At 38.0% G+C, this 22,618-nt stretch overlaps 1 protein-coding gene across 1 annotated transcript in view; it reads left to right on the forward strand.

Moving 5' to 3' along the window:
- Window positions 1–20,419, forward strand: part of fam180a (family with sequence similarity 180 member A) — a 48,313-nt gene extending 27,894 nt beyond the window's left edge. The window contains exons 2-3 of the mRNA XM_088646918.1: window positions 15,771–15,868; window positions 19,163–20,419. Coding sequence (XP_088503044.1) covers window positions 15,771–15,868; window positions 19,163–19,486 — 422 coding nt within the window. The 3' untranslated portion in view covers window positions 19,487–20,419. The remainder of the gene's footprint in view (window positions 1–15,770; window positions 15,869–19,162) is intronic.
- Window positions 20,420–22,618: the final 2,199 nt, after the last annotated feature.

Here is a 22,618-nt window from a genome sequence, read left to right on the forward strand (position 1 = left end):
GCTGAAACTAGCAAAGTTGTGCTCAGGAGAAAAGATGACTGTGGGTCCCAGCAGGTCAGAAAGAGGACTGATTCGTTCCTGATGAAGCGCTAGTTCTGAATACTGATTCAGCTGCCCACAGTTCCGACCTGTTCATGAGGCTTGCTAACCTCGGGTGGATCCTCTGGTTACTCTCTGGCAACCTCCGCTCTCGACTCTTAGAACAAAGCAAAGTTCTGGCACTCGGACACACTGGCCATTCCGTGGTTGTCCGGGCTGAGTCTCAGGATGGTCAGGAGGCGCGCTGCGAGAATGTCCTGCCCTCGGGAGCCTTCTGCTCCTGGGCCGCCCTGCCCTGGAATTCTCCTTTGAATTCCCTTTAGAAAAGTCTCAGAATTCTCCACTGAATCTCTCAGGCTCTCTGTGTTGCCTGTTTTTACCTGGAGGAACTTCAGCTCGTTGATTGGCTGAAAGTTCCATGGGCATCAGAGTCCCACGTGGGTTACTCGGCCCTACCAGTCCCTGATTGGTTGATCAAGGTGAGATATGAGTCACTTACTCCTGACACTTAGGAATGCAGTCCAGATGTCCATCTGGCACTCCCTAGACAGATAGGCGCCAATGGATGACCATTGATCATGATAGCCAGGCTTAGCTAAGTGCATCCCCATTTGGGAGCTGTCCCTTATCAAAAGAAAACATCTTTAAATCAGCCTGCATTAATAGCTTCTCTGTGGCTGCACCACAGAGATGAAAAGAGAGATGGGGCCTCATTTGGGAAAGCACAGCAACACTTAATTCTGCCTTATTAACAAGCATTGCCGCTACAACTATAATCAAAATTATAACTAAAATGTTCATGAAATACAACACATAATCCAACAATTTCCAAATGTAATGCAAAATGCTATAGATATGTACAATATGTGTGGTTTTTATGAATTTGTGTGCCGACGTGTATGTATGTGTGCGTGTGTGTAGGTGAAAGAGCTCTGTGTGTGGTTGTGAGTTTCAAAAGATGACTATATGAGTGTGTTTAGCCAGCCAGACTGGCTAGACATTAGAGACTTGATTAAAGTAAATCAGGAAGCAACTCATGTGAACAGAAAATATAAGAGCATCTAAAATGTAAAAATACAAATACCAACAGAGTACAGGTAGACCTAAATGACTAAGATATATAAATGAGCCAGATAGTATTTGTATTAAATTAGCTATATAAATTTAGTTGAAACAAAGTTGAAATATATGAAGAGAGCACAATCTCACAGTGATTAGCACTTGTTCCTCATACTGCTTAGCCTTGTGTTCAATTAATGGGGTTATGTGTGCATTGAGTCTATAACTTCTCCCAGCATTTTTTGTGGGTTCCATGCCTATGCTCCAGATTCCTCCCAGAGTCCGGAAACATGTTGGTGGGTCAAATGTTGACCTTGGTGAGAGTGTGTATAGAGCCCTGTGTCTGTGTGTGCCTTGTGGTGAACTGGTGCCTCTTTCAGGGTGTTGGATAGGGATGAGCTCCAGATCCCCTGCAAAGCTGAGATAAATAAAGCAGTAAAAAAACAGATGAAAAATAAGATTAGGACCCCTATTTTAGAAGTAAGACCTCAAAAAGAGTTTATAGTTCTCAGACTGACAGGGAGTGAGCTCCAGAGCTGTAGAACAAGGTGGCTAAAATCACACGTCCTGAAAATACTAAATGAACTATTAATAAATGTGCCTTAGCAGAGAATTAGGCCCTGCTTATTTCACAGTAAGTAATTAAAATGTAAAGCATTGCAGGGTTAAAATGAAAATTTTGAAGGCAATGAGCTGAATAATGGAGAGCCAGTGAAGAGATGTCACAGTTAGAGCAATGTGATCACAGAGCCTTAAATGTGTTAGAAGTCACACAGTGGAGTTTATACCATATGGGTTATTTAGAAGGTGAATAGAGAGACCCACTGTAAACTTATTACAGAAATCGAGTTGAGGTGTGACGGAGACATGAGTAAGGGTGCTTTCAGCACTATAAAGGTTGGTCTTGGCAGCTATGACTATGTTGGTCTTCCTCACTATATGTTTGACTTAGACGTCTGAAAGCTGTAGTCATCTATGTTTAGGAGAAGACTGACAATGACAGTCACAGCAAATTTAACAATGTGTTCTCAAAAGGGATTCTAGAGTTGTTTGTATACAGAATATATAGGGTGTGGGACAACACAGAGCCCTAAGGGAATCCAGTGGGAGAACAAAGCTGCTCCGATATACAGTAACACCTTTCGGTCTCACTCTTTGTGATCTGTTGGTCAAAAGGTGTAAGATATAATCCACAATATTCAAGACTAGATTGAAATTTGAAAGTCTTTTCTCTACTTACATATGTGGCAAAAGGTGATGGAAAAATGTATAAATAGAGTCTGGAATGTGGCTTGTTACCTTCTATATGTAAATATGAGAGATTTAGTAATATGAAGGTATCATCTTGGAAACCTGATGGCCTTTAGACATGATGCCAGGGATGGAATATAGTACTTAGCTGCCTAACACATGACTGCAGTACTTGCTCACTGCTGCTAGGTTCAGGCGCTTACAGAGTAGAAAATGCAAATACCTAAGATCTCCAAGAATGAGCCTCCTTTAGAGATGAGACAGAATGGAAACAGCAGGGTGCACCACCTGGTGAGAAGGGATTCCAGAGGTATTCTCATTACTTAAATACAGGAACTCTGAGGTAGATAAGAGTCACAAGAGTCTGGCCTGTTAAGCACTGAAATTTTATGACAAGTAATTGGGCAGTACAGTCAGTTCTGTGACCTCATGGAAGGAGCACAAACCAGTAGGCCCTGGCTTATCAGAGCTGAGAGGTAACCTTGACTGACCATACCTCCCTTAGTTAGGAGACAAGGGAAGAGCATGGGTCTAGTCTATTGGGCAGGATTTCTACCCAGATCAACATGAATTCTTAACGAATAACGACCTGTGTTTGTTTGGACATCTTGTGAGAAAATGTTGAAAGTAGAGAGAAAAGAATTGGTGTAAAAAAACCTCTGTTATTAACATTCTGTTTCTTCAACAGGAAGGCAAGTAGCTGCTTTCTTAATAATCTCATTACAAGTGTTATAATATCTGAGCACTCTAAGAGCGAAGGCCCTGCTTCCGTTACCCTATCAGTCATAAAGCACAACTCAATTAATGAATCTGTTTGAGGCCTGGGAAAGTGTGTTCAACTCCCAGCAAGAGGGACTGGATTGACAAAGAAACCTGCCATTTTTGGGTTCAGAGATGGGTTTGACCTAGAGGACCACCAAGTCATCACTACAACAATCTCAAGCTAACATTTATAATTCTTATCCAAACTATGGATCCCAATCTTCAGGATGGACAGAACTGCCCCATTTATCTGGGAAACTGGATTGAACTATGAGGGGGGGATAAACTGACAGATGGTAAATGTAAGTGTAAGGAACAGTGTTGTATTTTATTTTGTGCACATCAGAGGCCTGTGAAATATCCTGTTATTGCAGAGGTGCCTGATGATATTCTTTGTTATGAGACAACCAAGGAAAGTGTTATATGTTGCAGTCTAATGTCTGAAATTGTATTTTACGTTAATTCCAAAGAAACTGGATTATCTACATTGTATTTGACCAATGACAAACTGAGCTTTCGGAGAGTGTGACACCAATTGGACCAAGTTAAACATGATAATTTAGAGTAGTTCATTTAGTAGTGAACTGGTGGTGATTTGTGCAATGGTGTGGAAATGTGGAAGCCATTATGAGTAAAATGCAGAGCTGACTGAAGATGGAGAACTAGGAGAGGTACTGTAGTTTAACCTGCAATTACAAGTCTGTTAATTTCAGTCCTGTAATTAACAGACTGTCACGATTGTAGTCCCTCCTCCTTAAGGGCGCTCCGGGCTCTGCATCTGATCTCCGTATTGTGCAAGTCCTGGACCTGGAAGCGCCTGGTCCCGTTAAGGTTTTATTCTCTGTTCCCGTTCCCCTCCCGTCAGTTCTGACCCGGTACCAGTTTTTAATCCTTTGTTTTGGATAGTCCACCTGGCCATGGACTTATGCTTGTGTTTTTGGATTTCGCATTGGATTTCTTCTTTGGATTGTTTGCCCTGGACACCTGCGCACTTTGGACATGCCCCCCCGTATTCATTCCCGATTCCTGCATGGCTTTTCTCCCCAGTGTTTCCTCACTACCCCGGATTGTGTCATCCGCATAGGGTCTGGAAAGAACTGTTCGTTACACAGACAGGACAGTCATTCAAAAAGACTAAATTAAAAGTCAATCTGGAGCACAGAATAATGATTAGGTTGGCAGACTCTGTAATGATTGGTATGTATAGCTCTTAACAAGGTTGGTGAGACATTGGCCAGTTGCCACATAAGGAGCCTCAGTGCTAGTTTCTGTGACTAGTATCATTATTTATTACCAAACTGTGAGATTTCTATTCATGAAATATTAATTGGTCCATCTAGTCAGAGAAGAAGAACTAGGGTTTTACCAGTGACCCCTCACCCACACCACCAATTCTTCAACAGAGTTCAGGAAATCAAATCCAAAACTCCCAAGCTCAGGTCCTTCCAATAGGGAATGGCTAAGGCTGTAAGAGGAGTGCAAATTACCCAAAACGCCAGGTCAAATGAGTCGACGGGCTCTGCTGATGTGTACGTGGAGGTTAATAGGTAACCTACCAGGGCTATCGCCAGGTGGTTAACAGGAGAGACTGAAGTGGGATATGTATACTGTATATCTCACTTATCCAGCATCACAATGTCACCACTTAAGCACACTGTGAGAGGTGTTGCTGGGGTCTGTTAATTTAGCCTTAAACAAAAGTTACGCTAAGATGCCATAAAGCTGACCTGCTTTAGCAGCCCCAGTGACTAAATGCTACATAATAAAAGACAGAAATAACACCCACAAACAGGATAAAGCAGACCAATGTTTGCTGCATATCAAAGGACAGAACCTAGACAGAGCAGGACAGGAAGTAATTACATATCAAAGAACAGGACAAGCACTCAGATTGTGAAACAACCTTTCTTCTGACTGTATATAAGAGCTGTGAAACCGTTGCAGTTTCTCTGTTCTGAGGGGTAGACCCAGCGTGTATTGTTGGACTTATTGAACTCAATAAAACTGAATCTGCACAAGACTGTGTTCTGCTCCTCTGATGAATTTTTCCTTTACAATCTCTTTTAAAAATTGTGCAGAGGAATTAACACCAGCATTGTGTCCTATCTTTCAGAAGTCTGTTCACTCTCACTCTGTTCCAGCACTGTGGAAAAAAGCAATACTCCAATACCCAAAAAACCCTGTCCCTCAGATAACAATGACTACAGGCTGGTAGCACTGACATCTGTTGTGATGAAATGCTTTGAGAGCATTATGATATCGATGCTGTGCTCAGAAGTGAACACAGTACTGGATCTATATCAGTTTGCATATAAACACCGGCAGGACACCGATGATACAATTAACAGCATTGTGCATCTTGTTCTAAAACAACTAGAGGACCCCAATGCCTATGCTCAGATGCTGTTGGTGGACTTCAGCTCTGTATTTAATACGCTGCAGCCCCATCTATTGATAAGCAAGTTGAAGCAAATGTCCGTTATTCATAACATTTTAAGATGGTACCATTCATTCGTAACAAATTGTACACAGTATATCAGGGTCAACAAAACTCTTTCCGAGTCACGATCTATTGCCCCTCATTGCTGCGTGAGCTCTCCAGTTCTGTTCACACTTTATAATAATAATAATTGCTTACACTTATATAGCGCGTTTATGGACACACCACTCAAAGCCCTTTACAGGTAATGGGGACTCCCCTCCACCACCACCAATGTCCACCATTATCCACCGGGATAATGCAGCAGCAGCCATAGTGCGCCAGAACACTCACCACACATGAGCTATCGGTGGGGAGGAGAGCAGAGTAATGAAGCCATTTTCATAGGCCATGTCTGGTAAGGGCCAATGGGAAATTCAGCCAGGACACCAGGGTTACAACCCTATTTTTTTCGAGAAACACCCTGGGATTTTTTTTTAAATGACCACAGAGAGTCAGGACCTCGGTTTTACGTCTCATCCGAGAGAGAGCACCTGTTTACAGTATAGTATCCCCATCACTATACTGGGGCATTAGGACTCACATGGACAGCAGGGTGAGCACCCCCTGCTGGCCCCACTAAATGGAGTTTTAAATGAAAGTTCGGGAGGAATGAAGGCAGCCGCGCTCATTCGACACAGCTGCTGCAATTCTCACTAATCCTGACGTAAGCAACCGGTCTCCATACACATATATCAAACGTCACCCTCTCCTCTTCCTCGTTCGTTTTCTGCATCCCTCCTCCACCCCCTCTCCACCTTTGCAGCTACCCAATTGGTCGCATGGGGGTCCTATCCTCCCTGTCCAATGGCCGGGAAGTTGGCCCTCAGCCAAGCGGGTTACGCCAAATCTCCACATCCCAATAAACGATTCTAATTTCTCCCAAGCTTTTGGCTGCTGTCATTCCTCGTGAACACCTCTTCCAGCAGCTATCTTAATTTTTCCTAGGAGGCCTCCCATCCAGGTACTGACTAGGCTCATACCTGCTTACATTCAGTGGGTTGCCAGTTGTGAGTTTCAGAGTGATATGGCTGCTGGCTAAGTCATGATGTTGTGGATCTGTAGTACAACAGTGGAACAACAGCCATGTTGTTGAAGCTAATGCCTTGCCTTCTTTCAAGAATCATTGGGATGAAATCCTTGAATCATTTGTTAACTGTTAAATGTGTTGTAGATAGGCTGTTTTACCTCCTCTTAGTTGAACCATTGTTATATCCTTAATGTCAAACTAGCTGACATTTAACTGATCGCTTGACACCAGTGGTTTAGTTTGTATCCTAGAACTGTATACAGACTTTAAAGCAGTTATGCCTATCACACTGTAGACTGCAGATAATTTATATTATTGACATAAACTTGTCTTTATTTACTTAATTTCTTTGCTGTCCCAGATGGAAAATTTTCTTTGTGGGGAAATAAAAAGATGTGGAGAATATATGTAACACAGCATGAGTCCATTAACAAATAAAACACGTACCATGTTTATGACTATAATTACTTTATTGTTGTGCTTATAATAACACTATTTTGCTTCATTTTCAGTTACAGGTAGTTAAAATATTTTAATTAATAAGAAAAACTTTACCACATAAGCTGTGCTTTGGCAAACATATGAACAGGACAGAATTACACAGCATCGCTGCAGCCAGTTGCTGGCGAAGAAGACATAAGATAGTGTAGCGGCAATGCTTGTTAATAAGACAGAATTAAGCATTGGTATGCTCCTAAAAGAGGCCCCATCTCACCCTCCATCTCTGTGGTGCAGCCACAGAGAAAGAATTCATGCAAGCTGATTTAAGATGTTTTCTTGTGATAAGAACCAAGCTCCCAGACGGGGATGCAATTAGCTAAGCCTGGCTATAATGATCAATGGTCATCCATTGGCGCCTATCAGTCTAGGGAGTGCCGAATGGACATCTGGACTGCATTCCTAAGTGTCAAGAGTAAGTGACTTATATCTCACCTTGACCAACCAATCAGGGACTGGCAGGGCGTGGTAATACCACGTGGGTCTCCAATGCCCGCCAAACTCTCAACCAATCAGCACACATCTGGGTCTTGATCAAAAAGGGAGCGCAAGCTCAGTTCTGTGCTCTCCTTGGCCATTTTCGCGCATCCTCAGAGACAATCACGTGACAACTGCTGTTGTCTGCAAAAGGACTTGGACTTTGTTCTAAGCGCGAGGCCGAGGATCCCGTACGTACTCAGAATTCTACCAACGTGAATGCTCCGCTTGATCAACGGCAGCCTACAGTTGGACCCTCGTCGACAACCTGAATAGCTTATTCAGAAGCAGCGCTGGACCGGGAACGAACCAGTTTCTTCCCAGGCAAAAGAGTGACTTGTGAGGACTCGCGGTCACACTTTTTGCATAGAGACTTTCTACTAGCCAGCCGGACTGCTGGTAGATCCCCTCGGAGCAACGACTGCCCTGCGCACCGCAGTCAGATTCCTCCGCCCGTCCTACACCGAGCTGCACCTCGACTGGTTGGCCGGTAGCCGGTAGCCACAACGCCCATTGGACAACCGCTGGAACAGAGGCTGCAACAGAGCCTGTCAGCTGGTTTGGTGTTCGTGCCGGGAAATTCCAAATCCATACACAGTGGATAAGTAAACCCCATGTTCTACATTGCGTCTCGAGAATTTAATTTTACCTCAACACAAGTTGTTATCAATTTAATTCATGAGTAATGTATTTACTTCCGAGCTTAGAGTAACAGTGGGTAATAACACTGATTAGCGATTTGGTAACCGAACGATATATATTGACATATATTCTCTGTTGTGTATCTCTTTGTGTTTGCATCTCTTCGAGATTATATACCTTGTATATTGATAACCCTCACAGTAAGGTCTGCCGCTCGTATCCAGGCAGACTAGTATATGTTTGGTGCACAGTTTATATTAATAAATGTATCCCGTGTATTGAACCCGTGTGTGTGCGTTGTTAGTTGTTCTGACGATTGATTTTCTAAAAACCCCAACGAACAACCTCGTGATTACTGCTACAATTAATAATTGTCTCAGTAAACCTATCAAACCACTACAATAGTATTTGAGACTTACAGATGCAGCCATTCAAAATGCATGGTACAAACCCGTACCGCGGGCATCTACCCGTGCGCCACCGCGACCTACCACGGTACGTGATTGGCTGGCCAAAATGACCAACAGGGGCACTCATGGTGGATTGGTCGGTAGTGAAAAGATTTAATCATTTAATCTCTTTACTGTGCACATTTTAATCCGCTTAGTATTGAATATTTATATGGAATTTTACCACTAAAGGGAAATTTTAGTAGCTGAGCATAAAAAGAATAGGAGCACAACGCATCTGAAGGTCATAAACAATATTAATTTAGGAACATAAACATATTATGTAAACTGTATATTGCTGGTCTTGGTATTTTAAAGAAAAAATACACACCAGTATTCCATTTCTCTCTAAACATTTTAAGCATCGAAGTCTTTTATGTGGTTATTTCGGAAACATTTTTACGTGCTCCTTGCTCCTTCTGACCATGTTACTGTACGTTTATAGAGTATACAGTACTTTGTGAGAAAAGTGATAGTTTTAAGCTTTTCTGCAAATACGCTCGATACCAGAGTAAACAAGCATGCTTTTAGAATTTGATTAAAAGGGAATATTACATGGAATCGCGTATCTCAAGAAATTAATAATGATATAATTATATTACTGTACTGTAACACAAACAGTAGTATATACACATATCTATTGATATGTGTATGGCTGTTAGAGCACATGTCATGCGACTGTGTTACTGGTGTGATGGTTTAAATGCCTACCTTATAAGCGAGGGGTTGGCTGTTCAAATCCAGCTATCACCATGAGTTTTCCATAACAATATTATGGACACTCTATTGACTTTTCTAAATCTCACAACGTTCGAATCTAAGTCATTTTTTAATAACAACGAATAGTCACCGTCTTTCCCTCTGAATCGCTTCAGTAGCAGGAACCTATATTGTGTGGATTGTGTGGATCCCTTTTAGATCTCCCTACAGATTTAAAAGGTTATTACTAATATCTTCAGTGTCGCATCTTCCCAGTTTAGCTGATCTTTTGCTGCCTACACATGCTTACACAGCTCCCTAGGTAAATTATCATAGTGAAAGCTTTAGAGAACTTAACATTTTTATTATCAACAAATTATAAATACGACGTTTACATTGACGTTATTAATTTTTCACTTGAGTGTATAAAGGAGTGTCAGCTGTCAATGAGAGCAGACCCCTCTCTTAGGCTGGGCAAACGATTTTTTTAATTTTTAAAAAAGAAATAAAAAATTAGATATAATGACATTAACATTTACTGCAATACAATACTGCAACGTTTTGGCTGTGAATCCTTCTTCAGGTGTGAGGGTCTTCAGCTCAAAATGAAACGCTTGGAGTTTGTAATGTAGGGCGCTCTGAACGGGTTAAACTTTTATGCAGGAAAAATGTATTTCCCAGAAGCTGCAGTATACTGATTCTTATGGAAGCCCGTTTCCGCCAGGGAGTAAAAAAAAAACGCACTATGGTATTCTCTCCGATGCAGTGCAGTTAAAAAATATCTCTGATGCTAAATTAATATTGTTTATGACCATCAGACGATTTATGCTCCTTTTCTTTTTTCCAATGGATTGAACAGGGAGAGGCATTTCCTTAAAGAGAGAGAGACACACACTTTTTCACTGACAAAAAGTAACGCCACACTCTCTTGTTTAAAGCACCATGTCTCTGCCCGTTAAAAGGAGGAGACACTTTACACTTTAACTCTTCAGTTCACAGAGAAATTTCACCAGAGCCTCTTCTCTTCTTGTGTCTAATTTTTAGTTTAGCAGGATTCAAGCAGGATTTCAGATGAAAGGCAGTGACCTCAAGCAAGCCCACATCATAGTTGAACAAGTTCAGAGTCTACATTACATTTTAGCATTTCGTTTTGAGCTGAAGACCCTCACACCTGAAGAAGGCTTCACAGCCAAAACGTTGCGTTTTCTCTCTTCTCTTTTAAGCATGTTTATGATGCTGTAAAACAGTTTAAAATAATTAATAGTCTAAACAGTATCAACTTGAATTCTTATCTCTATTAATATAATTATCAAGTGGTATTAAATAAATACAGCTTTTTAGTATAGATTACACTTTTCTAAAATGTATTTAAAAAATAAAAACGATTACAATCTAATCTTTCCATGTTTGATCCCAAAATCCCAAGAAAAATACATCTAAATAGGGAGAAAGCTATGCTGAAAGTTTATTAAGATACTTAGAAGACAAAGACAATGATTTATATTGCATTTGTCAGATTGTGAATCAATAAGGACATTTAATTAAACACGCATTTGCGGTTTAAATCAAAATGGGGGTAACGGGGACTTGCAGTGCATCGGCGCCGCCCTCGTGTTTCAAAATCTTGTGACTTTTGAAATTTACTGGGGGTTGAAAATACCTGTGAAACCGGTTTGTTTACAAACAATGTAGACACAGAGACTCAGACAGTAGCAATAGCAATTAGCAATAGCAATATTATGGAAACTTTGGGACTTTTTTTTAAAACTTTTTTAACAAATGTTTAAAAAGAAATAAAAAAAGAGATATAATGATATAAACATTTACTCCAATACAATAGTGCAAGGTTTTGGCTGAGAATCCTTCTTCAGGTGTGAGGGTCTTCAGCTCAAAATGAAATGCTTGGAATTTGTAATGTAGGGCGCTCTGATATCATTATCATCCCCCCTGCCTGTCTGACTTTCTTTTTAACCATTCTGTGCCCGAATTGTTTATCATGCACAAAAAGTGGCCATTAACTATCAAAACCTGTTTTTATCACTTTTAAAGTCATGCAATTTCTAAGTTAAACAGGAACACATCTTTACATCTCTTTTTTTTAATTAAAAAATTTGATTTCCTACCTTAAGGGGTGTTTATATTATTGTGTCATTATCATTCAGGATGGAATGAAAAACAACTCGTTGAATAATTTTCTGTACAGCTGGTACAGCACCCCATCACGCCCAAGTGCCAGCATTACATTCTCATGTACAGGTAGAATATGTTAATTGTCTTCCAATGAAAGACGGGTTCCTTTCGCCCAAGTCAGGAGACATTAGAAGCTTGCCCCACCCGGACTGTTACAGTACCACATTAGCAAGTTAAAGCAATTCCATTGAGAAGCTTGGCGTGATAATTGTTTTCTTCCTTGATTTTCTGATCTGCAAGGCCGTTTGGGCACAGTGAATGTGAATTCTGTCTGGCATTGCCAGATTGTGAAAAATAAAAGTATTTTATGAAACACATGTTAGCGATTTTAATCAAGATGGGGGTAAAGGAGTCTTCTCTATGACACCCTCTCTTATAAAATTAATGTGAAACAAAACAAAAACTAAAAATAAGATACAATCTACAGACATTCACAACATAGTCATATCATAAAACATTTACAAATATTGTTAAATTATTACTTTAAATATATACTTTAAGTTACTGTAAATATATTACTTTATTTTATATAGCACCATTAAAAGTGGCATCTAAAAGCAATACAGGATTCTGGCTATCAAATTCTGAACGTATTGGAGATTGCTCGATGTGGATTTAAATAACCCAGTGAACAGGATGTGCATTCATTAATTCTATTGAAAAAAAGCCTTTCTTGATTTCTCTAGTTCCTAGTTTCTCTATGTTCCTTTTAAAATAAACTTCTATATTACATGGCCGGTAGGGAAACTAAAGGGAAACAAAAAAGTGGAAAAGCTACGGTCTGTCTTGTCAGAAGCTAGCAACAGTCTGCTGTCCAGTGTTCTTTAGACTTCTTCTTTAAGATTAAATTCTTATATTGTTCTTAATAGTTGTATCAGGCAGATTACACTTTCCCCCCGCTCTCAATAACAGACCGATCTATTTTTTAAATCACTGTGTTCGTTTACCGATTTCATCTTCACACCTCTTCCCACTGATCACTCAGGATACTCTTCTCACCTGCCCTGCCCTTTGTTCTCCTGTGATTTGCTGTTTATTCCTGCTACAATCCACTCCTGCCCTCACACCTAAAGAAGACTATTTTACATTTCTTTATGCGGTTCATAGTGCAATTAACCTTTGCTAGTATCTTTGCAGCCAATGCACACTGGCAGTTCTACCACTTGAATATTATTTTGCTTATTATTCACAATTGTATTCTATAAAAATGCAAGTGAACAACATAATTGACATACTCAACAAATAAAAACAATATAGAAATCAGTACAATACTAGATAATTACTGATCAGATAATACAAGATCAGTCATTTCAGAACTGATCAACTTTGTATTACAAGCTAAGATAACAAACACATATATAGTGATACAGTATGTATTGATGATTCTCTGCATTTGTATAGAACTTTTTATTATAGAGGTGTGATGTTTACATTGACCTCACTCTAAGCAAAACAAAACAAATGATTTCTGGAGTGGGGGGGTGGTATTCTGGCAACAAGTGATTATAAGACGATCTGACAAAGTGCAATGAAATACAATATTGTTGTTGTTATTGTTGTTGTTATCCTGTAAAGCGCTTTGACAAGCCACCTTTAAAGGCGCTATATAAAATAAAGTTTATTATTATTACAATTATTAATATGCTGGACAGCGAGGTGAACATTATTATGCAGAAGACAAAGATAATGATTTACGTTGCAGATTGTGAATCAATAAAGACATTTAATCAAACACGCGTTTGCGATTTAAATGGAAATGGGGGTGACTGGGACTCTTATTATTCTCTTATTATCAACACTCGTTCAATTGTGGTTCTTTTGGTTTCACAGATAGTTGGACATTCAGGTTGATTGCCAGGCGAAAGGATTAGTAAATATATTTTGTTAAAGCAAGTCAATTTTTTGTGACACATAAAAGACATATTGTGGCATTATTACAGTATATAGGGCTGACACAGCGACTCAGACACCCATTGAGTGAAAAAGGGCACTTTAATTTTCTGTACAGCTGGTACAGCACCCAAACAAACTCAAACGCGTTTTTAATAAAATGTTTTTATTCATTCATAATCTGACTTGCATAACTCACAATTTCGAATGCCCCCCACCCCCCTCAACAATCCTAGGAAGAACACGAAACAGCCTTACAAACTCCAAACGTTTCATTTTGAGCTGAAGACCCTCACACCTGAAGAAGAATTCACAGCCGAAACATTGCAGTATTGTATTGCAGTAAATGTTTATATCATTATATCTACTTTTTTATTTCTTTTTTAAAAATTAAAAAAATCATTTGCCCAGCCTAAGAGGGGGGTCTGCTCTCATTGACAGCTGACACTCCTCCATACACTCAAGTGAAAAATTAATAACGCCAATGTAAACGTCATATTTACAATTTGTTGATAATAAAAATGTTAAGTTCTCTAAAGCTTTCTCAGTCAAGTATGATAATTTACCTAGGGAGCTGTGTAAGCATGCGTAAGCAGCAAAAGATCAGCTAAACTGGAAAGATGCAACACTGAAGATATTAATAATAATCTTTTAAATCTGAAGGGATATCTAAACACGATCCACACGATACAGGTTCCTGCTACTCAGAGGGAAAGACGGTGACTATTCGTTGTTATTAAAAAATGACTTAGATTCGAAAGTGTTGTGATATTTAGAAATATAAAAAAGTCAATAGAGTGTCCATAATATTGCTATTTTAGTTTTTCAAAGAAATGTTTGTTAAAAGAAAACTCATGGCGATAGCTGGATTTGAACAGCCGACCCCTTGCTTATAAGGCAAGCGCTTAAACCATCACACCACTAACACAGTCACACGACAAATGCTGAAACAGCCATACACATATCAATAAATATGTGTATACAGTATACAACTGTTTGTGTTACAGTACATGAATATAATTATATTGTTATTAATTTCTTTAGATATGCGATTCCATATTATATTCCCTATTAAGCAAATTCTAAAAGTATGCTTGTTTACTCCGGTATCACGCGTATTTGCAGAAAAACTTAAAACTATCACTTTTCTCACAAAGTACTGTATACTGTATAAACGTACAGTAACATGGTCAGAAGGAGCAAGGAGCACATAAAAATGTTTCCGAAATAACCACATGTAAGACTTTGATGCTTAAAATGTTTAGGGAGAAATGGAATACTGGTGTGTGTTTTTTTCTTTAAAATACCAAGACCAACCATATACAGTACAGTTTACATACAATAATATGTTTATGTTCCTAAATTAATATATTTTATGAGCATGTGAAAGGCATGGTGAATTGGAGATTCTCAAGAATTACTGTACTTTGTATTATTTGAAACAAATGCATGATCGGATCAACGAAATGCTGTGGTGTTACTTTTTGTCAATGAAAAAATAAAGTATTTTCGTTTACAAAGACAGTTACAAAGAATGTGGACCAGGGTAGTTTGAGTTTACAGCTTGTCCAAGGTCATTCATTATTAATATTATTAGTAATATCTTCGGTAAAGACTTTGATGCATAAGATATTTCTGCATAATTAAAATATTTATGATAAAGGTGGTAGGTTGTGTACTTTTGTCCAACTGAGCAATCTTGCTTTCATAAAATATACCAATTTTATTGTATAATGATTAACATGCTGTAATACAGTTTAAATTTAAAAGTCTAACGAGTATACAACTTAAATTCTTAATTGAATAAAGATTGTCCCTCAGCAGTGATTGGGAGTCAAAACCGGGTGTTTTCTGTTGACAGCTCAACATGAGAGGTTGAGCTTTATTAGCTACACCTGGCAGTAATTCCAGATACTTTTATCTGACTTGCGTTATTATGCGGTATTATACGGTATGGCATGCTATGACATGTTATACCGCGACACGCCCACCGCGTTTTACCGCTGCATACCCCGCTGTGTCCTTGGAAAATGCATTGCTATTCAGAGCATGCATTATAATTCTTCCTCATTAAGATGTGCGTGATTTCTCCCACTCTCTCTCAATCCATCTTCTGCTAACTTCTCTTAATGTTCTGGTCTGCAAGTTATATTTCTCTAAGTAAAAACAATCATCCAAAAACAAACATATAAAAATAAAAAAGATACACATTTGTATCATAAATCTGAATTTAAATAATCTCTGTGGTGTGATGTGTAACATGATGTGTGAACTTTCTTTTCTTGCCATTACCTGTGCCTTTCAGCTCTATATCCATCAGCGCTTAGAGTGAAGAGAGGAACAGTCAGTTTATTGAATCCTACTTTTCAGACCTCTGTGGAGGAGGTCAACATGCTCTATGAGGTAAGACATATCCCTCTAAAAGCTAGAAATTATTTAAGGTTAATAAATTTCATAATTTCAATGCCTGAGTCATTATGCTATAATTCAATGTTTTCCTAGTTTCATAACTATCAAACAAAAGGAAGGTTTCAATGGACCATTTAATCCTTTGTCAATCTACAGACCAAAAACTGTTACATCCAGCTAACTCATTAATTGATAATCCAATTTTTTCAGGATTCTATTTCTACACTTTAGAGGTCTAATATATTAATCACTAAAATAATTAAAATAACTATTTAACCGTTTATTTGAACATTTAAATATCAGTTAATACATTTATATACATTATAAACATTTAAAATGAAATATAAATATAAAAATATATATAAAAGTGTAGCATTGCCATAGCCGGCCCAGGGACGCCAAATTAAATGTAGTGTGCTCTCTGAAGGCACCAGTTCTGTAGGGTTTGGGCATTTACTGGGACAATTATTAATTGTAGCAGTAAATCACAAAATTGATTCTTTTGATGGCTTTAGAATCCAACCATGCAACATAACTCAAACAACGCACACACACAGGTACTAATACACGAGGATACATTTATTAATACATAGAATATGCATATAAACCTAACAGGTCTTATCGCGAGGGTTATCAGAATACAAAAGGTATATATTCAGTCAGTTACAAAGTGTTACACATATCAAGAGGACATACGTTCAGTATATCATTCATTAAGACCGTTTCATAAATGAACTTGGTTATAACTTCTACATTAGATACTCAAAACAAGTACATAACTCTTAGGAATTAAATTGATATCAACTGGTTGGGATAACAATTGAATTCTCGAGCTGTAATGCATTGAAGTTGAATACTCATCCAATCTCTGGGGATTCAGATCTCCTGCGGGCACAAAGAAACAGTTGCAGGCTGTTGCTGTCCAATCCGCGCTCTCTGGCTCGGTGCCAGACTGTGCTGTGTGGCTTGCAACGGTGCGGTGCTGATGCTCACTGACCGGGTAGTTTGTGTTGGTTTTAACTAGCAAAGTTTGCGCACAGGAGAAAAGATGACTGTGGGTCCCAGCAAGTCAGGAAGAGGACCAGTTCGTTCCTGATGAAGAGCTAGTTCTGAATAGTGATTCAGCTGTCCACAGTTCTGACCTGTTCACGAGGCCTGCTGCTGGTGCTAACCTCGGGTGGATCCTCTGGTTACTCTCTGGCAACCTCCGCTCTAGACTCTTAGAACAAAGGAAAGTTCTGGCACTCGGACACACTGGCCGTTCCGTGGTTGTCCGGGCTGAGTCTCAGGATGGTCAGGAGGAGCGCTGCGAGAATGTCCTTCCCTCAGGAGCCTTCTGCTTCTGGGCCATCCTGCCCTGGGATTCTCCTTTGAATTCCCTTTAGAAAAGTCTCAGAATTCTCCACTGAATCTCTCAGGCTCTCTTTGTTGCCTGTTTTTACCTGGAGGAACTTCAGCTCGTTGATTGGCTGAAAGTTCCATGGGCATCAGAGTCCCACGTGGGTTACTCGGCCCTACCAGTCCCTGATTGGTTGATCAAGGTGAGATATGAGTCACTTACTCCTGACACTTAGGAATGCAGTCCAGATGTCCATCTGGCACTCCCTAGACAGATAGGCGCCAATGGATGACCATTGAACATGATAGCCAGGCTTAGCTAAGTGCATCCCCCTTTGGGAGCTGTCCTAGGAAACCTTATCAAAGGAAACCTTAAATCAGCCTGCATGAATAGTTTCTCTGTGGCTGCACCACAGAGATGAACAGAGAAATGGGGCCTCATTTGGGAAGGCTCAGAACACTTAATTCTTTCTTATTAATAAGCCTCGCCGCTACAAAAGGAAAGAAAAAAGGAAACATCTTTGTAACATGAAATTATAGGAAGAACAGACTCAATAAAAGTAAATTCTGAAATACATCCACCCATTTTCTACCCAGCCATCCATTTTCTGAACACCTGGAGCAAACCCACTTGAACACGGGGAGAACAAACTCCATGCAGATTGCAACCCAGGTCCTGAATTGAAACCAGGGTCCCAGCACTGGGTGGCAACAATGTTAACCAGTCCTTCACTGTGCTCACCTTATAAAATACATTTCCAACATAATCGGAAAAAATATTCATAATATAGTACCTATGTAAAAAATTGAAATAAAAAATGTAATTACTAAAAAACAAAATCTATGCAGCATATCACATGTAGTACACAGAAGAGTCAGAAGACAACATTTCTTTGGTTGTAAATAAATAATCCCCTATGAAAATTCAGTTGTAAAAAGGATTATACAAGGAAGAACTGTTCCCTCCAGTGACACTACTGAACACTTACACTAGAGATTGCATTATTCTTGAATCTCTTTTAATAGAAGCTTCACTACAGAAATCATATTATACACAGCCTTTTACCAGAAACTTTATTTTTTCTAAGAAAATAATTGTTTCTAAAGAAGTTAAAGTTGTAAAAAAAATATTTATAAAAAAAATCTGGTTCTGATTTTAGACAAAATTATAGCCAAAGCCCATGTTAGTCAGAATCTAAAAAGGAAATTCCATGTATCTTTTTCACATGCCTTTTGAGCATTGTAATTTTACACACTCTGCCATTCATTGTGAAGACAATCATTGCTAAATATTATACAGTAAATCTAATTTTTATGAATGTGTTCTGATTTAAATATATGATTGAATTTAACCAGATTCTCTGTTTACAATCAGGAAATTGATCTGGAGGATCAGTTTTGTTGTGAATTATTATTATAAAATAAGTTTTAAGGAATCATAATGTGATGAACCAGTTTATTGAAAGTAGAACGTTGCCTTATCATTTTAAAGGTATGAGAAAGGAACCTCTGAAACAACATTTCTACTATTTCTAAATAAAATTGGAACCAATGAACGTATCTTTGGGTCCATAGCTGTTCTACACTGAGAAATTGTTAGTACAAGAAAAATGTCAGTTTTATACATACATAAGTACAGGGCATTTAGAGTAGCTGGGCCTGTAGATTAAAAAAAACGTTTTGAAAAAGAAAAGAAAGTTTTTATATTTTAAACAATGTAAAATATAAAAAACATCTGGTTAAATATATTTCAGATAAAAGCCCTTTTGTAGCTAGTCAGTAAAATGTAACTACAAAGCTCTGTACTTTTTTTTCAATATTTCAGAAAAGAATGTCAGAATATAATGCTCATTCCAAGAGCTTCCATAATTTCAAGTTTGAAACAAATGTTAAACAGATTAGAAAATTGTTCTTTCTCTGTTCTGTTTTCTGATTTGCTTCTCTTTTCAGATCTTACTACATGGATTGTGGATGGATAATATATATGATCACTTTTTAATAAAAGATGAGGAGCTGGCATCACTGAGGAAAAGCAAGAATCTAGAAGTGATCTGCGAAGATGTACTCCCAAGGAAAATCACAGAAGTCAGGCGGCTAACCTCTATGCTTTCTATGCATGTGGGACCACTAAGAAAGAACGATTTTGAGCGAACTGTTTTGACATTGGTGTACACAGCACACAAACTGATTCAGTCAAAAGGACACCAGAAGGACATGTGGGCAGAATCATTTGTGAAACTCTACAAAGCTTTAAAACAAGACCTACTATATTAAGAGAAAAAAAAGCATATTAATGCTTTTGTCCATATATTTTATATGTTCTACATAAAGCTGGCAATCACCACTTCTACTTGTTATGTTTTTAATTGTATAGCATTTCCTGTGAAATGCATTGAATATACCAGGACAAAATATGTAGTATATATTGCATTTATACAATATGCATATGTATTTCACCAAATATGTTTAAATTTAAATTGTTAATATGTTCATGACAATAACTAATAATTTTGGTAGGGCAGTCCATAAAATTAGGTTCTACTATATTTTAGTGAAAAACAATTTATTTGAAATCAAATATGAAAATAAGACTGAATGAAGTTTAAAGTTGAACACCTGTCATAGGCAATGCTTTATCTGATATCCATTGCAAGGAACTAAATCACAATCAGTCACTGAAAAGGGTGGGTTCTAAATGCAGGACAAATGCTTTATACAGTACAGTAGGATCTCAATATTTGCAAGAGTTCAGTGCAGAGATCTGTTGCAAATAGCTAAATTTGCATATAACCAAGTCCACTTCTATACTGTTGCATAATGTACTACAGTATATAGTATACAGATGCAGCCATTCAAAATGCACAGTACAACCCCTTACCGTTATACTGCAGTACATGATTGGCTGGCCACCATGACCTACAGGCGGCACTCATGGTGGTTCATTTAATCTCTTTACTGTGCATGTTTAAATCCGCTTAATATTGAATATTAATATGGAATTTTACAACTAAAGGGAAATTTAAGTAGCTAAGCATAAAAAGAAGAGGAGCATAACATGTCTGAAGGTCATAAACAATATTAATTTAGGAACATAAACGTATAATGTAAACTGTATGTGGCTGGTATTGGTAGTTTAAATAAGAAATATACACCAGTATTCAATTTTCATCATAAACATTTTAAGCATTAAAGTCTTTCATTCAGTTACATACTGTGGTTATTTTTGAATAATCTTTATGTGCTCCTTCTGACTATATTAAGTTTATATACTTCACAAAACATTATGTTTTAACCTTTTCTATGAATATTTGCACTGGTTATCAGAAAAAACACATACTTTTTAGAATTGATTAATAAGGAATATAATATGGAATCGTGAATCTAAAGAAATTAACAATATAATTATATTCATATAGCTCAAATTATCACAGTAGTACACTTTCTTTGTAAACATCTGCATCAATTTGACTAATTCACCCGCGATTACTTGGAAACTTTTAGCTTGCCTTGTTCAGTTATGGCCCAAGTTGTCAAGATGCGCGTTGGTGTAATGGCTTAGGCAAGTTACTTGCATGCTGGAAGTTGGGGAGTTCAACTGCAGCTCTCACTATGATTTTTTTTTAACAAATAAACATTTCTTTGAAAAACTAAAATAGTAAATATTATTGACACTATATTGAATTTGTTGGTATTTCTAAATATCACAACACGTTCAAAGTTAGGTGAGTTATGTGATTAGCCTTTTATTTTCTGCTCGTTATCACAGTAAGAGAAACGCATACTTTTTAGAATTTGATTAATAGGGCATATAATATGGAATCGTGTATCAAATATATGGATTTATATAGCTGGTAGTATTACTGTAATCCACTTTCTTTGTAAACACGTTTTATTTTTAATTTCACTCATTCACGCATGATGAAGTATTATGTACACTATATTAACGTTTTTTTTGTATATATATATTATAACATATTCAATGTTAAGTTATATTAATAATGAAATAAACCGGGAATTAGCAAACATGAATACTGTCAACTATTCCACCAGTTTATAATTCAAAATACTTTATTCAGTGGGGCAATTTAACACCATTCAAGCCTTAAAACGAAATCATATATATTTTAATTTGAATCGAGTATAACAAAGCAGTATTAAAAATACCACTGAAACTATAATAATGTGTCTGGTCATTATTAACAGTATTCATTTAACAATAATAATTTCAAGCTTCTTGCATCTTTTTCAGAGTCATTTTTTTCTTTGGTTTTCATAAGCTTCATTTATTAAAATACCTGTTTATGAGACATGACGTTTCAGATGTCAATAAATGTGAACAAATGACACAGAGCCTGCAACCTACAGGTTTAAAGATTGCGATTTGTTAAAATTTTCACAGATTTTATTTAAACAATATCTAGTACCTGGTTGCATTTTTAGGAACTTTAGTTTGAATAAAGCGGATCCCAGGTGCAGGTGACTACTAATAGTAGTGCAGGTGCAAGTGACATAACCCGAGAAGGCTTTATGCCTTTTTTTCATGCATCAGTTGAAGCCTTCTGAAGTCTCTCAAAACCATAAAAATGTAACATAATATTGTGTGGCCCGATGGGCAACCGATTCTTTTAATTTTAAGAAAATCAAAAATAGGAAACAATAACATGTGTGCCTCAAATACATATTGCCTGGTTTTCAAACCCATAAAAACGTGCTAAGTTAAAAACACGAAATCCATAAAAAATGGGTGATTTTTTTTCCTTGTGATCACCTTAGAATCTTTGTCAGCTGTAAGTTTTTTAACTTTTTAATTAAATATCCTAAACACTTTAAGTTTGTAAATGCAACACACATTTTGTACACAGTACAATCACATTCTCCTGTCTTCTCTAGGTGTGAAATGAATTAGCAGGTGATTTGAGGAAACAGCGCACAGCCCACTGAGCTCTGTCAGAGAAGAGGCGGCACTGATTGGATTTCTGACTGTTATATCACAGTTCAATATTTTATTAATTTTATTATTTTATTAATAATTAGTCTTAGAATTTGCACTGTGATAAATTGTTGCACTTCCACATCTTGTAAAAAATAATTTGCAAGCCTGTGTTCAAACATACTGTAACACTTCAGGGTTCACGTTGGTGCCCTCGCTTCTGCCGCCCCTCCACCATCGGGGACTTGAACCCCGGCCTCCGGCATCACTCCGCAGGGACCCAGCCACTTGAGCCAAAGGGAAATCTCCCATCAGCCCACTGGCTGCGGTCCCTGCTATTCACAGGGAAGGGCGGTGACGTCACCACGCTGGTAAGCCGGCTCTCACAAGCAACGGAGGCCATATGCGTTACAATATGTTAAATCTGACTAGTATCATAAAACCAGGGTTCACTTTGTTTCTCTCTCCCTACTCTC

Source organism: Lepisosteus platostomus, chromosome 9 (genome assembly GCF_059453375.1).
Source record: "Lepisosteus platostomus isolate fLepPlt1 chromosome 9, fLepPlt1.hap1, whole genome shotgun sequence".
In the NCBI taxonomy this organism is placed as follows: Eukaryota; Metazoa; Chordata; class Actinopteri; order Semionotiformes; family Lepisosteidae; genus Lepisosteus; species Lepisosteus platostomus.